At 55.2% G+C, this 25,211-nt stretch overlaps 1 protein-coding gene across 2 annotated transcripts in view; it reads right to left on the reverse strand.

The window, feature by feature from the left end:
* RELT (RELT TNF receptor) overlaps positions 1-25,211 on the reverse strand; it is an 81,541-nt gene that overhangs the window by 16,703 nt on the left and 39,627 nt on the right. For both annotated transcript variants that reach the window (XM_084617974.1, XM_084617973.1), the window contains exons 2-6: positions 20,766-20,848; positions 10,729-10,842; positions 10,095-10,273; positions 9,070-9,155; positions 3,861-4,118 (exon numbers count right to left, since the gene is read on the reverse strand). In XM_084617974.1, coding sequence (XP_084474100.1) covers positions 3,861-4,118; positions 9,070-9,155; positions 10,095-10,273; positions 10,729-10,842; positions 20,766-20,810 — 682 coding nt within the window. In that variant the 5' untranslated portion in view covers positions 20,811-20,848. The remainder of the gene's footprint in view (positions 1-3,860; positions 4,119-9,069; positions 9,156-10,094; positions 10,274-10,728; positions 10,843-20,765; positions 20,849-25,211) is intronic.

Raw genomic sequence — 25,211 nt, forward strand, 5'->3', positions numbered from 1 at the left:
CCCTCAAGGCCCCAGGCTGGAGAACTTTCTTCAGGCAAGGACGACTGGATGGGGACTCCCATCACAGAGTTGCTGCCATTCCCCTACTAGCCAGAGGGGGTCACTACAGAGCAGCTAGAAACACATGCTCCTTTCCCTGCCCAGAGAGAATGACTGGGGCAGGATCCCAAACCCAAGCCTCTTACAAGACCCCAGGCCTGAATCTCTACCTGAGAGATGGCCAGATCCGATTGTCTCAGAGCAGAGCAAGCTCGCTCCAGAGCGGCCGAGCTCAGGCCCATTCTCCAGGGGGCTCGTTGTACAGCTTCATTCTGGCTTGCGTCTGGCAGCTCTGGACTCTCTTTCAGCAGCTGTTTGTCTATTCACAGTGCCACTGGGGTAAGGTTCTTGAAATACTGATTAACTAAGCATGGGGGGAAGATGATCTTGGGACCAGCCTTGGAATTGCTTAGAGAATTCTGGCACGGCATAGCCAGGCTGCTCCAGAAACGCAGCATGCTAGCCATCAAGAGCTTAGCAATAGTCAGGGACCGGGGGCAGCGGAGAAGCCCTCCTGTAACAAACCCACGTGCTGCAAACACACTCATTCTCATATGCACCCAGAGGGGAACCAGACAAGAGCCTGGCTCCTTAGGTCCAAACACTGAGACTTCTACCGCTTGATCTAAGAGCTCCCTAAGCTACCAGCAGATCCCCTCTCCAGGCCAGTCACCAGAGGGCAACCTCTCTCTCTCTCTCTCACACACACACACAATCCTTAACTAACCCGAGCCCTGTCCTCACTGAGAAATTCCAGAAGTGCCCCCCACCCTCGATCAAGCACAGGTGAAAAGGCTTATGCGTCCAGGGAGCAGGAGGGTTTATTACTGTGTCACCTGGACCCATAGAGAACCTGTGGCTAGCTTAACACTAGAAAGAGGTCTCCTGGCTGGAGAATGGGGCGGACTTTCTGCACAGCTGCAGGAAAGGAACTGGATGGACTTCAGAGGAAATGAACTGGCTACCGGAACTGAAATCAAGAGGAACAAAAACAAAACAAAAAGGGCAAGGAGAGAAGAGAAACTGAATTCCATCCGCCTTTAGCCTCTGGCTGGCGAGGCAAAGGGCCTGGAAGGAGGGCAAAGGAAGGGAGTTAGCAGATTCCTCTCCATGATCCAGCACCGCACCAGGGTCGAGTCACATGCCAAAAAGCAAAAGGATACAGCGAGAGCTGCTGGAACACTAGAGGATGGGACCATGATGGAGCGTAGGAATTCGACACCAGCCTGCCCGGCTTCCTGGGCAAACCGCACTCCGGGGGGACAAAAGGGAACCGCTGAGCTGCTAGCCCAGCAAGCACTGCTGGCGGGGTCCTGGCCAACGCCTTCCCCACTCAGATCCTCTCACCCATTTCCCTTCCCCCTAGCCAAAATCGGACTGTCAGCAGGAAGCTGCCTCACTGCTGTGACTTCCACCCCAAGCCTGACTGCAGCTCCCCAGGGCAGGATGATCCATGCACCAGGACAGAGGCCCCCCTCTCCCTGGTGTCAGCTCTGGCAGTAGTTAATGCTGCCAGCCGTGGGGAGACAGCGGTCTGCACACAGGAGGAGTAGCCACGTGCCCCAAGCCTGCTGGATCTCATGAACAAGGACAATGTTGCCTGCCTGCACTTCCCCCTTTGGGCCACTAGGGGCTGCTGTGCTACACACGATGCAAGCGGCAACCTTAGCGGCTGCCAGCAGTAGGGGGTGCCCTGAGCTGCCCCACACCCATCCCACCCTAAGCCTAGCAGCAGGGGCCTCCACCCCCGTGCAGGAAGTTAATGGAGGAGGGAGCTCAGGGCAGCCCCTCCCCGGCTGGAGCCTGCGCAGGGCAGCGGGACGGAGCTGGGGCATTGTCCGGGGACCCCAGGCCCGCCTTGGCATGCCCTGGAAGCTGCATCTGCAACCTGTAAATCATCCCACCCCATGTGCACATGGAGGGGGAGAGCAGGAAGAGTTCAACTGACAGACAACCCCTCCCCTGCCCAACCCCCCATCAAACATAACGAGGATTTAGTTTAAATCTCCTGGCGTTTAAGCCAACCTCACGTTTCTGGAGGTTTCCGACTCACAACCTTCTGTGTCCCCCCCACCCCCATCTCGCGCGGACGGTCATGGCCCATCACTCTCCCAAGGATGGCGAGCCCTTGGGCAGCGCTGTTCAGTCCTCGCCCGTGTAACTGCAGAGGTGTCTGGCGGCCTCTCCTGCAGCAGCTCCTGCCCTTGAGGTAACCTGCTGAACAGGGCTTTGTTCCCTGCGGCAGGCCCTGACGCGGGAGCTCAGGAACTCACGAGCTCGGGGCGACCCCTCCACTGGCTCCTCCACATCGGCCCACCCCTCCCCGGCTGCAGTCAGGGGCTCTTCTCAGTACACCGCCCAAGGGAGGGGATCTGCCGTCAGTGCTGGGAATGAGGCACCCTTTGCGGGTAACCCCACACCCCAGGAGACGTGGGGCATGGAAGGGGTTAGTTGAGAAGGACTGACAGCGCCGAGGGGAGGTAAAGTCACTGGAGCTGCACCAGGGCAAGGCCGACACCAGAGGTGCTGCATTGCTAGAGAGTGGATCCTGCTGGACCACCCAGGAGACGTTCCACCAAGGAGGGAGCATGGACTGGTGGTCAGACCAGGGGGCAGTGGGCCAGGCAAGCCCACCGCTGCCACCACTGGTACTGCACTGTGCCTCGGCTGTAAGTCGGGGGATAATACCAGCTGCCTGGGAGATGTGAGAATTCACAGCTGTAAAACGCTTTGGGATCCTTGGGCAAGAGAGACACTGTGGGCCAGACCCTCGCTGGGGTAAACAGGGTTTGGCTCATTGATTGGACTGGCGCTCTCCTGATTCACACCAGCTGGTGCTCTGGCCCACAAAGTGCAGAGCGTTAGCTGCTAGACGCGAGGCAATGCAGCCACTCAGCCGCTGCCAGGACTCTGTGCTCTGCCAAGGAGGAGGTGGCTTTCCAGGCTCACTCTGGGCACCCTCGCTGGCCGGTGTCCCCAGCGCTCACCATTGCCCCAGCTCGTGAGAACTCAGGTGGTGCAACACGGCCAGTCCCCCTCCCTCCTGGCTCCATGGCAAGGGAGAATGCTGCCACAGGAGAGCGGGTGGAGACAGGGCAGTGAGACGTCTCTACAGGAGGGGTGAACTGATCAGTCCTGCTATGGGCAGTGTGGGACTGACGCAGGGTGACCTCCCTTTCCCTCTAACTACAGGAGAGGGAGTTTGTTTAGAGAGCAAAGAGCCAAAAGCAGACAAAGAAACAAACCCAGAGCCCCTGCCAGAGGAAGGAGCTGGTGACTAAGGCGTTTATCACACGAGATCTTGAAAAGAAACTGCTCCCCTCCCTCCCCTCAGTTGATCCTTGCACCCCAGGTGGGCAAGAGCTCCTGGGTTCGAGTGCCTTAGCCGCTGGCAGCCTGCCTAGAGACCAGAGCAAATGCGCTGGTGCGGTCAATGCACCTGGGCTGCCGGGTTTCCCAGCACATATCCACAATGCCCGCTCTGCCCCCACTCTGCCCATGGGGTGGGGGACTCAGAGGCCAACCTCTCCCCTCTGCCAGGCTGGGGCATAGCAGGGGCTGGTCTAGTTCTTGCACATCATCATCATCTTCGGTATTTCCAGTGTGCCGGTCATGCCACCCAAAGGGCGGGCACAGATCAGCCAGGGTGGGGCGCTAGAGCGGCAGTAGGGAGTCTGGCATCTGGGGCTGCAGTGCCGCAAGGCAACCCAGTGCCCTCCTACTGCTGGGGGCGGCCCCTGCTGCCCCTAGTCGGTGCTAGGCACGAGCGCTCAGGCAGGGATTGCGGGGAGAACGCGCAGAGCCCACTCGGTGGCCCTTACCGCCTCTCTCTGCCTTTGCCACCTCCTCCTCGCTCTCCTTGTGGGCCGTGCAGTGGTAGCCCTTCTTCTTCAGCAGGTTGCAGAAGAGGATGCCCAGGAGCCCCATGACGCAGAAGACCGGCACGATGGCCAGCACGGCGTACTGCGTGGCGTTTTCCTCCCGCTTCCCGTCCCGGGTGCCATTGGGAGCCGCCCTCTCGTCCCGTCTGTGCAGGGCCTCGACGTTCCTCGCCAGCCGGGTCAGCCACTGCTTCGCGCCTGGAGGGAAGAGGGTTAAAAGAGAGCCTGTATTGACGGTGGCCTAGTAGCTTGAGCACTAGACTGGAGGCCAGGAGACCTGGGTTCTAGTCCTGGCTCTGCTGAGTGCCTCAGTATCCCCATCTGTAATATAGGGATAATGCTACTTGCCTCCTTTGCAAAGAGCTAGGTATGTTGATTAAGAGGGAGGGAACATGCCTTTGCCAGGCAGTTATCTTAGGCACCACTGCCTACTTGTCAGTGAAATGTTCATTTTTTGGTTCATGTTTCCTGGGTTTCAGTTGAGATTTCTGGAAACATGGTCAGGTTTTTGGGGAGTTGGTTTCAGTTTTTCCTTGAAAACTGGGAAAAATCAACCCATTCTGGGGTAACTGAAGGGCTGTTTTGTGAGGGGTCTGTGACTCAGTGGGCACTCTGTGCCCAGACCCCTTGTGCTGGAGAGCTGTCGCTCTGCAGCAGGGCGCAGAAGTGGCTGGGATTTGGGGAGCCAGGCCCCCGTCGTTCAAGCTAAAATGCTGGTCAACAGCAGGACATCGCTCCGGCTTTCAGTTCCCGCCACCGCCCCCAGGAAAGAGACAGTCACGGATGGCTCAGGACAGGCTGCAAGGGGCCTGCTGAAACAGCAGCCCGGCCCCAACTCCCAAAGCACAGGCTTCCCATCCCCCAACTCCTCCTCACCCCAAAGAGTCTCCCTCAAGGAGCCCAGACCAGGCTCTTCAGCCTTGCAGGGAGTAAATTGTCCCACTGTAAGCTCCCCTCCCCCACCTGCACTGCCCACCCCTTTGCCCCTTCCTGCCTGCAGTTTTCACCACAGGTCCGGCCCCCTGCCCCTCCGGCCAGACTGGACACCGGAGCCTGGCCCAGGTAAGAGCGGCCCAGGGAGCCTGGGCCGCTGTGGGTACCACAGACCCTCCACCTGCCTGGGGTGGGGGTCCTGAGAGCAGCCCCTGCCCCACGTCCCCGCCCTGAGCACATGGAGGGTCCGCAGCTCCCTGTGCGGCTCTTACCCCAGCTCTGGCTCCGGCTTCCGGCCTGGCCTGCGGGCGGTGCCGCAGGGGCCGAAGAGCCGCAGCCGGGTCGGGGTAAGCGCTCTCCCACCGACACAGCACTGTCCACATGGGCACTTTTGTCGGTCAGGGGTGTGTATTTTTCACACCCCTGACCGACAAAAGTGTTGCCAGCAGAAGAGGTAGTGTAGTCATAGCCTCACGCAGCCCCTGGGCAATACTGATCCCCCGCCGGGGATTCGATTTCGGATACGCCCACAGCTGGAACAGAGCTCGGGTGGGCACCAGTGGAAGGATGGGAAAGCAGCTCCTGCTAGCTCCATTCCAGCAGGACAGGGGAGAAGAGATCCCAAACCATAAAAAGGCGTGGGCCAGTTCTCCTCCAAAATGCACATCCGCCCTCCTGCCTCCCACTTGGAGTGAGCAGAAGGGGGATCCGTTCATGGCTTGGGAACCTGTTCAGACACACCTCCACTCCCGTCCTTGGGGAGACCGTTCCAAAGGGACGCCAGGATCAGACCACACATCTGAACTGGCTGGGCTGTGGCAGGTAGGCAGAGGAATCCCCACCGGGCCATCCCCCCACTCTTTCCATCCAGTTCCCTTAGCCAGGGCCTCTTCAAAGCACTTACTTGGCTACAGAAGCCCCACCCCCAGCCCTCCTATGCATATGGCAGCAGCGCCCTGGCTTCACCATCCTCCACGCTGAGGGTGGATGGATAGCCTGTAGGGGTGAGTCAGGTTTCCAACTAGGTCCTAGACACTGTGGGCAAGGACAAGGGGCCAAGTGTTCTACTCTTGTGGCCCTGGGAGCTTTTGTGACCATTCAGGATCTAGGTTGTTACAGGCCTAACCCACTGCAGGGCTCTGCTGGGATCCAAACCAGTGCCTCCGGGAGTTTCAGGCTAGCCTGGCCCCAGGTGAGTCCACACGTGAATCACACTTTGCAGACAAAAAGAAAAGGAGAACTTGTGGCACCTTAGAGACGAACAAATTTATTTGAGCGTAAGCTTTCGTGAGCTACAGCTCACTAGATGAAGTTAGCTGTAGCTCATGAAAGCTTACGCTCAAATAAATTGGTTAGTCTCTAAGGTGCCATTTTTTGCGGATACAGATTAACACGGCTGCTACTCTGAAACTTTACAGACAGGGTTTGTTTCCTTCCATCCAGCTCCACGTGACCCCCCGCAATGCACCCCGCACACCCCCAGATCTGAACGCGGCAATCTCAGCATGGGTGGGGAGGGACTGCCCCCCAGAGAGGAGCTTGCACTGCGGTGATATCCCCACACCCTCCTGCAAGGGCTGTCTAGCTAGCTAGCTCACCACCGAGCACCTGGAAGGTGTGGCCCTGGTCGACGTGGGTGGCACTCACATGCCTGGGATGCAACTGGGCAGATATGTGGTCCGTGAACTTGACTGCGCACGCAAAGTGGGCTTGGGTGGTACAAACAGGCAATCCACGTGACCAGGCACACGTGGTGCATGCAATTATGAGTTTTAACCATTATTATAGTTACCAGCCCCACTAACTAAATCCGCCTCTACGTCAATTCCCCTTGCAGGTTGTGTCAGCCATGGTGTCCCCCCCTTCCCTGTCTCCCGCAATGGTGCTGCTATGCACTGTGACAGCAGCTGAGGCGCTGTGCCCTAGAAGCAGCTGCATTGCAGGGGTCTCTTGCTTCAACACGCTGTTTGTATTACAACAGCGCCTAGAGGCCAGGGCTTCGCTGGGCTAGGCACTGTGCAAACTCTGAACACGAGACAACGCCTCGCCTAAGCAGCTCTTTCTCTGTAACTCCTGAGGTGTCGGCGGCGACTCTGCAGGTGGAGATCTGCACTTAAAGCGAGGCTCCAATCCCGCCCCTTCACGCGTCCATCAGGACAGCCTGGCACAGGAGCTCTGCAGAAGAACAACTGGATTTGAGGCAGTGTCTCCTTGAGCGAATTCTGCATTGCACTCACCCAAGTGCTTTAATGAAGCGTTGGCACAAAGAGTGCTTGATAAATACATTACTGTGGAGGCGTAAATCACCGTGGGACTGAAATAGCTCAAAGAACGTGCAAGTCAAACTGAGCGACTGAGAGCACGCTTGAGTCCCTGCCATCCCCAGATGCCAGGTAATACTCAGAGCCAAGAGGCTGGGCCTTTTCTACCCGAGTTGCCAACAAACAAGCTGCTCGCCAGGACCAGCAGACCACATCCGGGATCGGTGGGGATCCACACTTGCACCGCTCTGGCTCTTGGGGGGATCCCACCTCAGCGCTGGTTTAGGTTTCACACACTCTTTTGTCCTGCTCTTTAAAAATCCTCAGCGCTTCCCTTTTCACTGATCGTGGGGGGTCACTTTCCTTGTTTCCCAGAGCAGGGGGGGGTGAAATAGCTCCTTAGTCTGGCTGTGTGGCTCTTCTCCCCACCCAAGAACTGTCCCTTCTGCCCGAGAGAGGGCGGGACACGTGGTCCTCTGCCCCTAAAGGAGGCTCCCTGCTTCTCCAGGAGATCGTGGGCATTCTCCTTTCCTGGCAGCACACCTGGTCTCTGCTAGACAGGCAGAGAAAGATATTACAGTCCATATAGTACTGGTCTCCTGTCCGGATGGGTGCCTGGGGCTCTGGGCTGGACCCACTTGGGTGTCTGAGACCTGCTTATCCTCACACTGCTAGTTATCGGTTCTGCTGCACTGGCAGGGAGCTCAGCTCGATAGCCTGTTTGCCCCCTTGTCGGACTCCCACCATCTCCAGCTGCGCCTGCTGGGCCAATGCTCCCTCTAATTTTTTACATCCATGTGCAGAATTAAATTTGTTACGTGCACCAATATGGAGGTGATGTGTGGCGGGGGTGGGGCTGAGGGGCTTGGGGTGCGGGATGGGGCTCAGGGCTGGGGCAGAGGGTTGGGGTGAGGCCAGGGATGAGGGATTTGAGGGCTAGGGTGAGGCCGGAGCTGCAGCGCCTCTTCCCGCCGCCGCAGCTCCAGAGCTAGGGCCAGGGGAGAGGCGCCTCTCCCCGCTGCCACGCCCCAACTTGCTCCACGCCCACCCCCCACCTCTCTCTTCTCCAGGCCCCTGCGGTGGCCATGCAGCTTAGAGGGAACTTAGCTGCTGGGTCAGCGATTGCGCGGCCTGCAGCAGAAGGGCTGCCCTGGGTGATCACATGAAAGCTTACGCTCAAATAAATTGGTTAGTCTCTAAGGTGCCACAAGTCCTCCTTTTCTTTTTGCGGATACAGATTAACACGGCTGCTACTCTGAAACTTTACAGACAGGGTTTGTTTCCTTCCATCCAGCTCCACGTGACCCCCCGCAATGCACCCCGCACACCCCCAGATCTGAACGCGGCAATCTCAGCATGGGTGGGGAGGGACTGCCCCCCAGAGAGGAGCTTGCACTGCGGTGATATCCCCACACCCTCCTGCAAGGGCTGTCTAGCTAGCTAGCTCACCACCGAGCACCTGGAAGGTGTGGCCCTGGTCGACGTGGGTGGCACTCACATGCCTGGGATGCAACTGGGCAGATACGTGGTGCGTGAACCTGACTGCGCACGCAAAGTGGGCTTGGGTGGTACAAACAGGCAATCCACGTGACCAGGCACACGTGGTGCATGCAATTATGAGTTTTAACCATTATTATAGTTACCAGCCCCACTAACTAAATCCGCCTCTACGTCAGTTCCCCTTGCAGGTTGTGCCAGCCATGGTGTCCCCCCCTTCACAGGTCCGGCAAGGCAGAGGATTGGCCATGCAGGTAGCGATTCGAATCCTGTCTCCCTGAACTGCATAGAGACAGTCTCAATGGGCAGCAGAAGCTCCCAAAAGAAGACTGTCCTCCCTTTTGGCCCCGACAAACTCCTATGCCCCACCAGGGAAGCCCCACCCTTCCGCCCCTGGACACGAGTTCTTTGAGCGTGACAGCTGTGGTGTCCGTTCCCCTCTCGCTGTTTACACTAACCTGGGCAGCCCGGCACGCCTTTGGGAGCAGAGGAGCACAGCAGGCATTCAGCTGTTGGGTCCGTCTCTCCTTCAGGGCTGTAAAACCTGCCAAGAGCAAAGAGAGGTTAGCAAAGGGCCGAACGCAGATTGAGACCACGGCTGGCAGTTAAACAGCTCAAAGGCATTCTCAGTGGGCGGGGGCAGCTGCTACCAATTCCAGCTCGGACAAAGCCTGACTACAGTGGAAGCAGGTTACGTTCCCTGCACTCCACAAGCGATTCACTTTCTTTCCTACTCTGCACTGCTAAGCATCTGCCACGTTCCTCTCCAGAAGTGGCTGCATTTCAGCAGTGGGGCAAAGCCATCTCTCGCTCATTTATACAGTGCTTGGAGAGCATTTTCGGAGCAAAGCACAAGACAGTTTCCCCCAACAGGGAAAGGAAGATATATGTTCATCACCCCTTCTCCAAATCTCTTTCACCCACTGCCGTTGACTCACTGGGTTTGCACTGGCCAGACTCACCCACTATGGAGCTAGTCAGTAGCCCAGAGCAAGAGAGGTGACTAAACTGGGGAGTTTCTCTCCTCCCTCTTGCCTGAAGGATACTGGCTTGGAGGAGCCAACTGCCTTCTAGTGACTCATGAGAACACTCACAGGCAACCGCCTTCCTGCTCCGCAGCTTGGATTTTTGCTCTCCATGGTGCATGTAGGTTGCTGGGCAGCTGGAAGCGTTCCCACTCGACAGGGCTACACCAGCCCTGCTAGCTGGTCTTCGCTCTAGTAATAACACCCTGCAGAAGGGCCCTAATGAACCAACGGCTCAGAGCCAGATCCACAAAAATTGTGGGATTTGGGCCCTGTCCAATGTAGCGCTTTGAAGTCCTTACACATGACTACCCGCTGGGAGGCCGGCTTGAATCAGGACCCTCATTTTGCAGATGCCACCCAGCTCTGTGTACGGGCCAGACTCCCCCGTCCCCCCAAAGAGGGCCCCAGCTGCCACTGCACTGCCCACACCAGGACAAGCCACAAAAGCAAGTTACCCTGGCATGCAGCCTCCACACTGGCTGTCTGCTGCAGCTGTCCCGGGGCTGGTGCGGACCCTCTTCCTGGCCTCACAGAGGGTCTGAGGCAAGCAGGGTGCCGTGCCGTTGCTGGCTGAGAAGGTGCCCGGAGAGCAGGCTCGACAGGTCACACCTAGGCCTTGCCCAGAGCCGCACTTCTACAGGAGAGCAAACGGAGAGGGAGTCAGGAAAGGAGCTGGCACTGCTGGCCGCCCCATGGCACTGGGACGCAGCGCAGCAAGCTCCTCTCTGCGCCAACGGGCCTCCTCTCTGAGCTGCAGGGAGAGCTCAGTCCCCATGGCCCGTTCCACCCACAGCCTCTCTGCTCAGGCTGCCGACCAGCGCTAACTGGGACTGAAGTCCACCAGCGGCCCACCGCACAGAGGCCACCCGTCACCGACTCCTGGTTTGTACTGGGCTGGGTTTGAATCAGCGAAAGGGCTTTAACCTCCCATCCCCACCCCGCCCTCCCAGGGCAATGTGCGGAGCCATTCACTTCCTGATTGCGCCAAGGGCCAGGGAGGACAGACACCCCCATCCCACCCCTGGGCAATACTTCTGCTCAAACTGCTGCCAAGCAGCCCCTTGCTAAGTAGCAGGCAGAATGGCTTACCCTATCGGGCTCCTCCCCAGGGGGACACTCCACACAGGGGGCACAGTCCCGCTCCACGGTCCAGTACTCCTGCTCCCCGCACACCAGCGCCCAGGCCCGGGGCCGGCTCAACAGCTGAAAAGAGAGAAGCAAGTGATGGGAATCGGGGAGCGCTGTCGCTCCCGCCCCTTCTCCCTGGGCTCAGAGACCGTGGGGACCAGCCTCGCACCGGAACAGCCGAGCCCCGCCGGGCACTGGGAGGAGGCTCTCTCACCAGGGTCCTCTGAGGTCCCCCCAGGCCCTCATCCAGAGAGTCTCCTGGAGCATTTTCTGCCCTCCAGGACGGGAGGAGCTAGCAGCAGCTGGAGGGGGAAGAGTCCAGGCAAGTCATTGCTAGTCCCTTTCCCACCTCCAGGCTGGGCAGGGGTTCCCCCTACATGACACCCACCCTTATAGGAAGGGTCTCGAGAGAGGAAGCTCCCCCTGCTTCCCTTTGGGAGTGGTTTACATCTCCAGGGCAGCTTGATGCCCACCAGGTACAGACGTGGGCCCCAGGTTGCTTCATCAGACTCGCTTGCAGGGCATCTCACTTGCCACAAATAATTTCTGGAGGGGGAGGACAGTTAGCTGGACGACATGGACCCAGGCAGGACGGGTGCCCCCAAGCCTGTGACCTCCACAGAGAACATGAGCAGCAGCTTCGCCTTCAGGGCAGGCAGGTGAGCCCAGTGCATTCGGAGGGGCTGATGGACCTGCCCCCACGCTGCAGAAGAGCCGGCTTGGCCAGGCCCATCACCCTGGTATCTGAGCAGCTCCAGCCTGCCAGCTCAGCCCTCAGCCTCTCCTGGGCAGGATTCCATTGGGACAAGTCTCTCCCTTAAAAAAACAAACCAAACAACCCCCCACCCCCACCCCCGGGGCGGGGATCAGTAGCACACTGTCCTGCAGCAGGCTCGCAAAAGCAACGCAAACAGTGCCCCAGATACACAGCCTCCAACCCCTTCCCAGAAGCACAACTGGGAGACAAGAGCCAGCCCGGCTCCACCTGCTTCCTTAGCTCAGGGGGGAAACGGTCCCGCTCCTGTGGGGCACTTTCCTGGCCTCTGCACTACCCCGGTTGGGATTGGCTAGCGAAAGGATCTGAGTCCTCGCTCCCACTCCCTTTACCCAGAGGCCTGCCTGACCTCGAGGGCTCCCTTTCCTCCCTGCCATGTGGCAGAGTCCTTGTAACCCCAACAAGCCTGGTCTCACGATTTCTGGGGGGGGGGGGGCTCAATCCCCAATCTAGGACTGGGGCTTGGGTGTCCCCACTCCCAGGCACTTTCTCCACACCGGCCACTTCCCTGACCCACTGATCACTACATTAAGTTCAAACCAATTACAATTTATTAAACAGCAACTGTAAGAAAGACAGGGGGAAAAGGTCAGAGGAACAGGGGCTCCGCCCTGTGGGCACAGGGACCATCACAACCAGCTGTCTCTGGCAATGTAAGGGAAGTTCACAGCCAGCCCCTCACACGTCCCAGGCAGGGGTCAGCATCACCATGTTGCGGGACGGACACTTGACAAAAATACCGGACTTAGTGACGGACATTGGCGGGGAGCGGGAGGGGGCTCTGAGCTGAGGCTGCGGGTTCCGAGGTGGGACCATAAATGAGGGGTTCAAGGTGTGGGAGGGGGCTCTGGGATGGAGCAGAGGGTTGGAATTCGGGGTGTGTGTGTGTGTAAGGACTCCAGCTCGGGGTGCAGGAGGAGGCTCCGGGCTGGGCTGGGCCGGGCCGGGCTTCGGAGGGGGATCATGGCTGGGGCAAGGGGGTGGGGCATGTGCGTGCGCTCTGTGCAGAGCTTACCTCAAGCAGCTCCCAGAAGCAGCGGCATGTCTCCTCTCCAGCTCCTATGTGGAGGCACGACCAGGTGGTTCTGCGTGCTGCCATGGCCGCAGGCGCCACCCCTGCAGCTCCCATTGGCCGCGGTTCCCTGCCAATGGGCTGGGAACTGCAGAGTCAGCACTTGGGGAGGGGGGGACGGAGGCATCGTTCAGAGGCACCTGGCCGCGCCTCTGCCAGCAACAGTGGGGACAGGGAGCTACCCGTGAGCGTTCCTCACGGACCTAATATTTTTTACCGTGGACTTGTGTCCGTGTACGGACACATTGCCGACCCCTGGTCCCAGGCCCTGGCTGTGCTGTACTGATACCACGGGTCAGACACCAGATCTGGTGGTGGTCATGCGCCCTCAGCTCCAGGGAGCAGGGACCCTTCTCCTGAGTACTGGTCTCCCCTTTCCCCCGTTGCGGGTCACAGCTCCCACTCAGAGTCCAGCGTGCAAGGCCTCTTGTCTGGCGACATCTACCTGCACTGGGCCCTTTGCCCAGAACTGCCCTCGCTCTCCCCAGCTGCTCACAACGCTGCTGTCCTGGCTCTGGCCCAGCAGTCCCCTGCTGGAGCTCAGCCCTGGCTCCCTGTTGGCGTGGCTGGTCTGCGCTGCCCCAGCTCCTGGCTGCTCTGCCTTTGGTTGCTGCTACTCTCCCCTTAACTCTGCCCAGCCCTACTCTGCCTCAGGCAGCTCCAACTCACACGGACGACAGGCCCTCGGCTCCCTCATTGGCCTGCCTGCCCGGTCAATCGGGCTGACCTGGAGTGTTGGCTTCTCCCCATTGGCCCCGGGGACTGCCAGTCTCAGGGTCCTGATTTTTCTTCATCCCATCCCCTTTCTTTTCATAACGGGAAAGGGCCAGCCAAAACCCCCCAACAGCCCCATCACCCTCGATCGCCGCCAGGGTGCCGCCCCAAGGGTGCTCAGGCAGCATGGCAGCAACGGCACCATGCAACACCCAGAGAGACAAGGCCGGGGAGGGGATTTCTTTTATTTGACCAACTTCGGACGGTGAGAGAGACCAAGCTCTCGAGCCAGACGGAGCTGATCCTCAGGCTGTACAACAGGACAACAGAAGCTGGTCCAGTGAAAAGACATAGCCCCACCCACTGTGTCTCTCTAACATTACTTTGGTTTTCTGCGTGACTGCGCCCCCCGCAGAATTCCTGTGCTTCCCCGCAGAAAACGGCAGGGAAGCCAAAGAAAGCTGCGCAAGGGGTGGGGAGGGGAAGACGACCCTGGGTGAAGTTTTTGGGGAGCCGTCTCCCCGCAGAGGCAAGGCATGGGGGGGGGGCACACGGGGCTATGTGCCACTCCCCCCCTGCCCCCGCATTTCCACAAGTGCAGAGCTGCCCAGCTGAAGGAGTTTGTGTCTCAGCTCCGCTGACTCTGCAGCTGGATGCTGCCTCCTGGGTCCTAGTGCCATTTGTGCTCCCTTCTGCGTGCTGGGAGCCTTCCTGTTTTCTGTGTACCCACGGTGGGGCTAGGTAAGGGAGGTCGGGGGGTGGGGGGGGGAAGAGGCAGTGAGCATGGAGAAGAAAGGGGAATAGGGGAATCATGGGGCGGGGGAGAGCGGGAGCTCAGCATGCGGCATCCTCTCAGCAGCAGCTAAGGCTCCCCCATTGAGTAGGCCCATCAAACCCTCACCCTGACAAGCCCTACCCCCTACACCTGGACCCCTCCGATGAGCCCCCAGCACCAAGCCCCATCTCCCCACACCCAGACCCCCCCATGCTGAGCCCCATTGTCCCTGCACCCAGAACCGCCCCCCCAACAATCCTCCATGCATCCAGATCTCCCACTGAGCTGCCCACACCCAGATTGCCCCACACAGAAACCTCACCCCCCACACCAAGCCCCTCCACACTTGGATCCTGCTGGGCTGAACCTGCCCAGCCACACCTGGTGCAGAGGGGCAGGACCCCAAAGTGTTTCTGGGGCAGGCCCGGCCCTTGCACTGCGTCAGGGTCAGGTGCAGCTTCACTGCCGAGTCCCTGTACTGGGGGAGGTAGAGGCTTCAGGGTGATCTTCCACCTCATTGCAGCCAGTGGCCTGTGCTCCCCTCTGCCACGCTCGAGCCACATTTATTCATTGACAAATAAAATTTTGCAGAATTTTAAAATATTGTGCGCATCATTTGTAGGTGCAGAATTCCCTCAGGATCACAACATCCTGCGAATGACATGGCTTCAACTTCATTGCATACAGCCTACGTAACATCCAGGGCTGATTTCACAGGCGTCACACACAGCTGGGATCGGCTCTTTGCTCCCCCCCTGCCCCCAGAGCTGGGCCTGATTCTGCTGCATAGTGGCTGGGCTCGTAGGGTTCCAGGAGGAACTTTACTAACCCCGGCAGCCTCCAGCCCCGAGAGCTGAACAGGGAGGGCCCAGCTGCTCTGACAGCTCCGATTCTGACTTGCATCCGAGCCAAAGGGCCAAAGCAATGCTCATTAGACCCAAGCATTTTGGTTGAGGTAGGTTATAAGCAGCATGTGTCACCCTGTGAGTAGGGAGCCAAGCAAGTCAGGGTGAGGGTTACTTGCCTCCCACAAGCTAATCCTTAGGCAGGCTCCTGTCCCGCTCCCTGCAGATGGGATGTGGTAGCTACAGCCACCTCTGGGGAAGCAGAGAGGAGAAGAGCTGGAGCCAGCTGGAGTCCCTGACAGCCCTGGGGCGAGGCAGGAACAATCCCTCCACCTGCCTGCTCCCCCTCCCAGCCACAGTACCAGATAAAAGTGCTGCCAGGCAACCCCTGCACAAGCAAACAAAGCACCAAGAAAGCTTTAGGCTATTTACTGGCACAAAAGCGGGGCAGAGGCTCTTTCCAAGCCCCAGCACGGTGCTGGTCACGTAGGAAACCACCGCCCAGACCTGGATCAGCAGGTGGGAGCCTTGGGACACAGCGCTCACCTAGCCTGGGCTCGTAGGCATTTGCTTGGCCCTGTGTTTCTCCAAGAAGCTGCCCTAGTCACCTGCTCCTTTCATGTTCTCCAGCTGTGTTCTCCCCCACTACCGCAGATCCAGCTCCCTGAATGCCAGTAGCGCTACGGCCAGCCGCGGCACTGGTGTAGGCAGAGAGCATTGTCCCTGGGCAAACAGCTCGCACGTTGGCAACTCTGTGCCTTCTCTGGTCAGCAGCACCTTCAGCAGGGGCACAGGGCACCAGGACAGGCACCGTTCATTAGCCCGCTGCTCACTCATTGCGTCCGCCAATAGCAGGCTTGGTGGGGACAGCTACAAGGGACAGCAAACGGCAGCCCTCCCAGATTGCCCTCAGCCCACATCGCAAACATGCTCAAGTAGTGACCATGTCCCAGGAAAGATGTCGAACAAAACTTTTTTCCTAGGGAGTTTTTTGACCAAACAAAAATAGATTCATAGATTTGTTTCAGTTCATTTCTTTGGCTTTCCTTCACCCCTTTTTTCCTTCCCTCACTCCTGTTCCATGCCCCCTTTCTTCCACTGAAGAAAAAGGAAGGAGGAAAGAAAAGGGAGGAATTCCCCCAAACTGAAGGGAAATAAATGTCTGAGTTAAAAGGGAAACTTTTGTTTCGGGGTGGGAGGGAAGTGGGAGAGAGAGGAGGTGTCAAAGGATTGCATGACAGCGTTTGAGGAAAACAATGAAAACTCTCAAAAGTTTGGTTTTCTTCCAAAAAAGTCTTTTTTCATTGGGAAAAGAATGGACGAAAAGATTTTGGTGAGCTCCACGCTCTTTGAAGGCTGAATGTTTCACCTGTGATGTATCCACACTCTAACAAGCTAGGAACGAGGTTCTATCTCTGATCTCAAAGTGGGGCCTCACTGCACAACAGAGCTGAAATGACGAAGCCTGCATGAACTGGAAGAGGCTAAACAAAGTTGAGTTGTGAGTGTATTACACACACACAGAAAGAGTCCAGTCCCATGAAGAAGAGTTCTAAATAGAAACTGGGAGCGTATAAATAAAATGTCATAAGACTCTACAGTACTGAGGAATGCACATGTTGCATCATACACAGGCTAATTGGCAGATCACAAGTCAAAGAAGTGGCGTGGCTTTTACAGAGAGGCAGTGTGGTCCAGTGGATAGAGCACAGGTCTGGGGCTCAGGGAGATCTGGATTTTATTCCTGGCTCTACTACTGGGTGACCTTGGGCAAGTCACTTTGCTGCTTGATGCCTCAGTTTCCCCATCTGTAAAATGGGTGATAATGACACTGATGGCCTCTGTAAAGCGTTTCGAGATCTGCTGAAGGAAAGCATTACATATGAGTTAGGTCTTTATTAATAAAGTGTTTTATAGAATTATTTCAGTTTATACAGTTTTCAGAGTAGCAGCCGTGTTAGTCTGTATCTGCAAAAAGAAAAGGAGTACTTGTGGCACCTCAGAAACTAACAAATTTATGTGAGCATAAGCTTTCATGAGCTACAGCTCCCTTCATCGGATGCATTCCTATTACTTCAGTGTCCAGAAGCTATGACGGGCACTTTACATCATCAGAAATTTGTTAAATAATTAATGCAGTACACATAACTGACCATTCACAAAGTACCGCCCCACCTGCCCGTAAAATTATCTATTAAGCCTTTCAACGGTCCCCTCACCTAAACTTTGCTTGCACCCAAACACCTCTGAAAAGAGAGTTAAAGGTAATGCAGAACAGAACAAAATTGGCTTTGAAGCCCTTTTTGGCTTCTTTACAAACCTCTGAAGGTGGCCTGAAAGGATTTCCATTCAGTTTCTTTGCCTGTGTTTCTTTGCTTAAAACAAAAGCAAAACAGGAAATTCAGGTCTTCTCTACTCTAGAAAACTATGGCAAGTGGGAAAAACTAATTCAGCGCTAACATCTCCTGAGACTGAAAGCGAAGGGCATTTTAGTCATGACGATGGTAAATGTGCTGTTGGTTACACCTACTGAATTCCAAATGACTAGCAGAATCTTTGGAGAAAAGAAGTCTTTGTTAAAAATGCACCTTAATTAAAAGAATGGTGTTCTAAGCACTCATAGACATTCCATAAACCTCCAAGAGATCCTCCAACCAAACTAGACAAAGTGTTTTTGGTTAAAAATATATTAACCACGTAGGGGGAAGAAAACTATGCAGACTGTCAGGCCTTTTTTATCCCACATAAAGAAGCCAAAAAGGATGTAAAGCCAATTAAAAAAATAAAATTGTAATGCCCCTTTAAGTATGGGCTCTGGAACATCAAAGATACGGAGTGAATTTCCGAACTCAGAAGGCTGCAAGGAGGATGCCCTGCCAGCAACTCCCTTATATAGGTGCTCCAACTGGAGCATACTGTATTGATCACAGCTGCACGGGCAAGAGAAATGGTCTCTCGCGCATCTTGGGTACTAAGCTATAAAAGGTCAAAACCACAGCCTCTGTCTCCACCCAGCAGCTCATGAAGCAGCCAGGGAGTCATTGGGTAACAACTAATTTTGTCAGTTTGCAAAGTGCTCTGAGATCCTCACCAGGAAGGTCTTGCGGAGAGCCAGGTTAGTGTAGCCAAGGGAGGAAAGAATGGGGCAAGCCCAGATCTTCTCATCTGAACCCCTGTTCTTGGGTCGGTTCCAAAGCTGGGTGGGCCCTACTGGCCTGGTCTGAGCAGAGGTCAGGTGATTTCATAGAATGGCTACTATCTGGGCTGAGGAAATCACACCTCTGAAACCCAAACCCTAGCCCTGATCTCTGTTTTAATCCTCTGGATGCTGCCTTCTCCGGCAGCGTAACGGAGGATGGGAATAGCACGTTGCAGCAGTGAGATGGGGAACTGCATCTGTTCTCAAGTGGAGCACCCTGGGCTCTGCTGTCCGCAACATGTCCCAGCACCGGAGGACACGGAGCAGCAAGCCACGAAACCATCCCCACCAGCAGGGCAGATTTGGGGTACCTGTTCTCTTACCACAACAGCCACGACCAGCTACTTATCAGCCAGCGCAGCTCAGCTCTGACCTAACGCTTTGCATTTGCCCAAGGCCAACACTTCCCAGCCAGGGTAATCAGGGACAGGCAAAGGGCACAGGGCAGTCAGGAATTCCCCTCGGCACTTCCACTGCCTCCACAGGATTCTCCTTGGGGCAGCAGGCCAGCCATAACCAGGGTAATGGCCACCCCCTCCCGCCCCTCAGCAGCTCCGCAGGGCAGATGAGTCTGAGTGGAGAGGCCAGCCAATGGGACCCTGCGTCCACAGCTTTTAAAGGGATCGAGTTGGAGCCGCCAGATCGATTTCTAGATATTGCAGCAAACCCGATGCCCAGCTCTGCCTCTGCGTCTCTAATGGATGGGGAGATGAGCTCAGGGAGAAGGGCTCTCGGGCCAGGACAGACCTGGGAGCACAGCCTTCTGGTGCCCAGGATGGCAGCTCCCTGCTTTTCCAGGCCTCCCCTGCTGTGTATTTAAAGCAGCAAGGCAGGGGGAGGGTGTGTTTGTGTGGGGAGAGAGGGGGATTAACCCTTTGACTTCTGACACAGAATGCCTGTTATTTCCCTCTCAACCAAAACACCCAGCCCCCCCCACATCGCAGCCCTCCTTCCGGCCCATCAGCCTGAGCACAGCGCTCTCCCACAGCACGGCTCCTGCAGCACCCAGACAGGCTGCGATAGCCAGACAAGGAGGGGCGCCCCTCGCACCAGCAGCTGCCACATGCACGCTCCTCGGCATTGCCTCCTCTCCCACCCCAGCCCCATGCACGCTCCTCGGCATTGCCTCCTCCCCAGGGTCATCCAGCTCCAGCCCCCCTAGTCCAGACCGAACCCCGCCAGCTCCTGTGCCCAGGCAGCAAATCGGGCACAGGGGTCGAGGAGGTGGTTACAGGGGACTCCACGCACACTCCCCGTAACCATGCTGCAGGGGGCTGCTTCTCTCATCTCTCTCCTTTCCAGGCCTTCCTGTCCTGCAGCATGCCTTAAAAAACCCACACTGCCAGGGGATCCATGCAATTCTCCCTCAGCACCACTGGCCCCGCACAAGCCTCCTTCCCAGCCCTGCCAGGCTTCACCATAAGGACGCAAGAGGCAGAGTCTTATTTTGGGCAGTCTCGAGGGGCAGCCAGAGCAGACTATTTTAGCCTCGTTTCTCCTGCGTCCCCACCCCCACACCCCTGCTGCTTTTCTGCAGCCAGAGGTAAAAGTCTCAGTCCTCAGATGCTCCAGTGTGACCTTTTCTAGCATTGTCCAGTATTCAGTAAGAGGAGGCTGGGGTTGGGGAGGGCATGAGGGAGGCTGAAGGCCTATTACAGAAGCACAGCCTGCTAGACCCCGACCATTCTCTCTTAGCAGAGGGTCTCCGAACCAGCTTCACAGCCAGGGCAGGGAGGTCTCCACTCACGCAGGGCATCCATGCAGTCGCTTCAGAACCAGCCTTGTCAGAGCAGTCACGCGATAAGCATCAAACACTCATTTATAATCACGCTACCACAAGAGTATTGATAAGGGAACCGGGGTGTCGCGTGCCTCCAAGAGAGGCGACGGGCAGCGGGTGGGCGTGACCACAACCCCTTCGGCTCTGGGGCAGGAGCGGTGGATCTGGGGGACTTGGTATGATGCAAGCAGAGTTAGGACACTGCTGAAAAAGACAATGTGGCTAGGTTGCCCAGAGGGAGCCCAGAGGCTGGAAGGTGGCAAAGAGGAGGAGAACTCTGGGTAAAGAAGAGCTCCCTGCCCTGAGATCATACAGTCAGAAGCCCAGAGCCTGCTGTCAGATCGGCGTGGGTGGCCTCGGGTGCCTGCATACAGCCCAGTTGACTTCAGCAGGGCTCTGTGTGGTGGCAGGGGCCCGTCCGGGTGGCTTCAGGCTGGGAAAGCAGACAGCAGAGCGTGTGACGCTGTGTGGGGTGCTGAGGCACGCTTCAGCTTGGTTTTACTGTCACTCTTGCTCGATTGCCTGGGTTTTTAGTCTCCTCCATCGGCTTACCCCAGCCTCTTCTCCCCCTGCCCCCCGAGCCATCCGCTAACACCAGCTTCCTCTTTGCCTCTTCACCCAGCCCCACCCTGGCCAACACAAGAGCTGTCTCCCGCGCAGCCTGCCTGACTCTCGGCTACAAACGACTCGCCCCCTCGCCCCCGCTCTCCACGGCCTGGGGGATACCCGTGCACGTGCAGCCACAGCTTTACACCATTGCCCCACGCTTGTGCTCGATGGGGTGCAGCCGGCCCAGGCCGTGCAGACCAGAACGAGCGCAGGATTACATTGTACTCACTGCGAGGAAGACGACGAGCGCCCAGCAGACCAAGTTCCTCTTCATCCTGAGGGCTGACGACTGCAACGAGCCACGGAACGAACCTGATGGGACAAGGAACAGGAGGGTCACTGGCGAGTCAGCCTTCCTCTGTGGCTAGTTCAGTATCCAGCAGGACGGATGCGCCTTGGCACCCCCATTACAAACCCGGATTTGCCTCCAGCACACACAAGCTTGCTGATCCCTGCAAATTACAGGGAGCCAACAAGAAGACTTAGAAACCTGTGGTTAGTTAAAGGAAAGAAACCCACAACCAGACAGGCTTCCTCTGACAGCGCACGTCCCCTCGCCTTTGGGTCTGTGCCACGCAGCAGAGTCTGGAAGGGTTGCCGGTGATGTACGGCAGCCCTGGAACCTAAGTTGGAAAATCACCAGTGGCCACAACTGTCAGCCTCAGTGGATCTGTGCCCACTTACAGCAGCAGTGCTAGATTTACAGATTGGTCCTATATTTAAAGGCTGCCTCTCTTTTCTGACATATCTGGGTAGTTACAGTTCCCCATTCTTATCAGGCCTTGTATAACAGAAAACCTCCCACATCAAAATGGGCAGGGAAGAAGAGAGACATGGCACAGAGGAAAGCTGTTCGGTTTGACAGGCAGATGCCTGGTTTTCCTTGCCAGTTCAGAAATTTCTCCTACAAAGTCTCCTGCAGGGAGAGGCTGCTTTAGAAAGCCATGTACTAAGCCTCACGTCTAGTTTCCAAAGCCGCCAGCAAGGACTTCCACACTGACTGATGTGCAAGGAGCTTGATGCAGTTAAAGCGAGCCTGGCCTTAGAACGATTTTAAAGGATGATGCATTAGACGTTAATTGTGTCTACAGAGCCCGCAATTAAATGCCCAGAGACCTGCACTTGTTTAATATGATTGATTCGGTTGTTGGTGAATCCATCTGTCAAACACAACATTACAAGGCATTATTTCATTGCTAGCAGTACATCCTGGGCATGTGTGTTGCTTTAGAGAGTGCTCTGGAGCATCAGAGGATTTTAGGATTGGAGCCAGGGGCAAAGTAGGCACAAGCAGGGGACAGAAGCCAGCTGGCATCATTGCAAGTGGACAACATAGGCTAGAAATACAGGGTGAAATCCTGGCCCCACTCAAAGTCAATGTGAGTTTTGCCATTGACTTCAACAGGGCCAAGATTTCACTGCATCTTGATGAGGTTTGCTTCAGAATGCTGAGCGCAGCTGATGCGCTGTGATTGGCCGCTAGCAAGGTCATACACTTCCAGCGCCTTGGAAAGATGCCCGAAGGAGAGCCACTTCCCTTATTTCACCTCTAAGTTTCACCACAGGAAAGTGACGGTGCTGCCTCTCAGTCCCATCTCAGAACGGTAACTGCACTTTCCTGGATGGTTAGAGTCACGTGGCTTTCGACCTCTCGCTTTAGAGCATTAGCTCAGCCTCTGCTACTGTCCCCAGAAATTCTGCTCATCAGGTGTTTACTCCTCAACCGTTCTGAATTTGCAGGCAGGCTTGGCAGAGGCTAGAGACTCAGACAAGAGGGGATTGTTGCACAGAAAACTAGGTGGCACCAGCTAATGCAAGGAGACCCTCCAACCCTTAGAGGCCTGGTGTCCAGTTTGGCTTCGGCTGCATGTGACCTATTCTGATGGTCTCGTAAGCCCACCTCACAGAAGAATGGTCTGACTGGCATTCAGCTGCTCCAGGAATCTGGAGCGGAGTTCTTAGCTCTGGCAAAACTAAGCAAGGGGATCGGAGGTCAGATTGGTAGGCAAGGAGCACAGATGGGGAGGTCGATTTGTACCATTCAGTGAAACCCAGGAGTCAGGCAGCACGACCAACAGGGATCTCCTACCCTGGGTAAACGGTCTGCTCTCAGATTTGCACTTTATTAGTGTCACGGCAGTGCCAATAGCAATCGTGGCCCCATTGTGCTGTTGAGACAATTCATACTTGGAATCGGAGAGAGTTGCCTGCCCTTATCTAGTAGAAGAATTTGGCTTCTGGGGTTGTTTCCAGCCCACACTGCCCAAGACAAGTATTTTCAGCCTCAGCAACTGATTTTAGATTAGAGGCAAGGCAGGAGTCCCAGGATGTTCACAGGAAGCACCTACTCGACCGGTTCAGAGGTCTGACTACCTTAGATGCAGCCTACAGAAGGCAGTCTCAGTTGCTTTGCTGTATATGCCACAGCTAGGCACAATCAGGGGAATTGCAAATACTGGCCAAATCCATCCTTAGTGTAACACTGGCTCCAATGAGATTACACCCCCAGCGAGGGATTTTATCTAGTCTGTCACAGAATCATAGGACTGGAAGGGACCTCGAGAGGTCATCTAGTCCAGTTCCCTGCACTCATGACAGGACTAAGTATTATCTAGACTGTCCCTGACAGGGGTTTGTCCAACCTGCTCTTAAAAATCTGCAATGACAGAGATTCCACAACCTCCCTGGGTAATTTATTCCAGTGCTTAACCACCCTGACAGTTGTTAGGAAGTTTTTCCTAATGTCCAACCTAAACCTCCCTTCCTGCAATTTAAGCCCATTGCTTCTTGTCCTTTCCTCAGAGGTTAAGGAGAACAATTTCTCCCTCCTCCTTGTAACAACCTTTTATGTACTTGAAAAGGTATGTCCCTCCTCGGTCTTCTCTTCTCCAGACTAAACAAACCCAGTTTTCTCAATGTTCCCTCACAGGTCATGTGTTCTAGACCCCTAATCATTTTTGTTGCTCTTCTCTGGACTTTCTCAAATTTATCCACATCTTTCCTGAAATGTGGCACCCAGAACTGGACACAATATTCCAGCTGAGGCCTAATCAGCGCGGAGTAGAGCAGAAGAATTACCCCTCGTGTCATGCTTATAACACTCCTGCTAATAAACCCTAGAATGGGCTTTTTTTCTTTTTGGGCAACAGTGTTACACTGTTGACTTATTTGGCTTGTGATCCATTATGACCTCCAGATCCCTTTCTGCAGTACTCCTTCCTAGGCAGTCATTTCCCATTTTGTAAGTGTGCAATAGATTACTCTACTTCGTAGCTAACACTTTGCATTTGTCCTTATTGAATTTCATCCAATTTACTTCAGACCGTTTCTCCAGTTTGTCCAGATCATTTTGAATTATAATCCTACCCTCCAAAGCACTTGCAACCCCTCCCAGCTTGGTATTGTCCGCAAACTTTATAAGTGTACTCTCTATGCCATTATCTAAATCATTGATGAAGATATTGAACAGAACCAGAACCAATCCCTGTGGGACCACACTCGACATGTGCTTTTAGCATGACTGTCAATCACTGATAACTATTCTCTGGGAACAGTTTTCCAACCAGTTTTGCACCCACCTTATAGTAGCTCCATCTAGGTTGCATTTCCCTAGCTTGTTTATGAGAAGATCATGTGAAACAGTATCAAAAGCTTTAATAAAGTCAAGATATACCACATCTACTGCTTCCCCCCATCCACAAGGCTCGTTACCCTGTCAAAGAAAGCTATCAGGTTGATTTGACACTTGACAAAGCTGTTCTTGATAAATCCATGCTGACTATTACTTATCACCTTATTATCTTCTAGGTGTTTGCAGATTGATTGCTTAACTATCTTTCCACATACTTAAATTAAGCTGACTGGTCTGTAATAACCCCGGGGTTGCCCTTATTTCCCTTTCTATAGATGAGCACTATATTTCTCCTTTTCTAGTCCTCTAGTATCTCTCCCGTCTTTCATGACTTTTCAAAGCCAATTGCTAATGGCTCATACCACCTCAGTCAGCAACTTGAGTATTCTAGGATGCATTTCGTCAGGCCCTGGTCACCTGAAGACATCTAAACTTGTCTAAGTAATTTTTAACTTGCTCTTCCCCTGTTTTAGCCTCTGATCCTACCTCGTTATCACTGGCGTTCACAGTGCTTGGACGTCCAAGCACTACTAACCTTTTTAAACTGAAACTGAAACAAAAAGAGAGTCATTTAACATTTCTGCCATTTCCAATACTTTGTTATTGTTCCCCCCCCCACCCCGGCCCTTAGTAATGGGCCCACCCTGCCCTTGGTCTTCCTTTCTAACATATTTATAGAACGTTGTCTTGTTACCCGTTATGTCTCTAGCTAGTTTAATCTCATATGTGCCTTGGCCTTTCTAATTTTGTCCCTACATACACATGTTTGTTTATATTCATCCTTGGAAACTAGGTCAAATTACAACTTTTTGAATGACAGGTTTTAGAGTAGCAGCTGTGTTAGTCTGTATTCTCAAAAAGAAAAGGAGTACTAAGGGCACCTTAGAGACTAACCAATTTATAGATTTCCGCTCCATACGGCTAAATGCAGTGCCTAGTCTCTAAGGTGCCACTAGTACTCCTTTTCTTTTAACTTTTTGATGGACTCTTTTGAGTTTCAGATCATTGAAAAATCTCCTGGTTAAGCCAGGATGGTCTCTTGCC

Source organism: Lepidochelys olivacea, assembly GCF_965140295.1.
Source record: "Lepidochelys olivacea isolate rLepOli2 genome assembly, chromosome: 1".
Classification (NCBI taxonomy): Eukaryota; Metazoa; Chordata; order Testudines; family Cheloniidae; genus Lepidochelys; species Lepidochelys olivacea.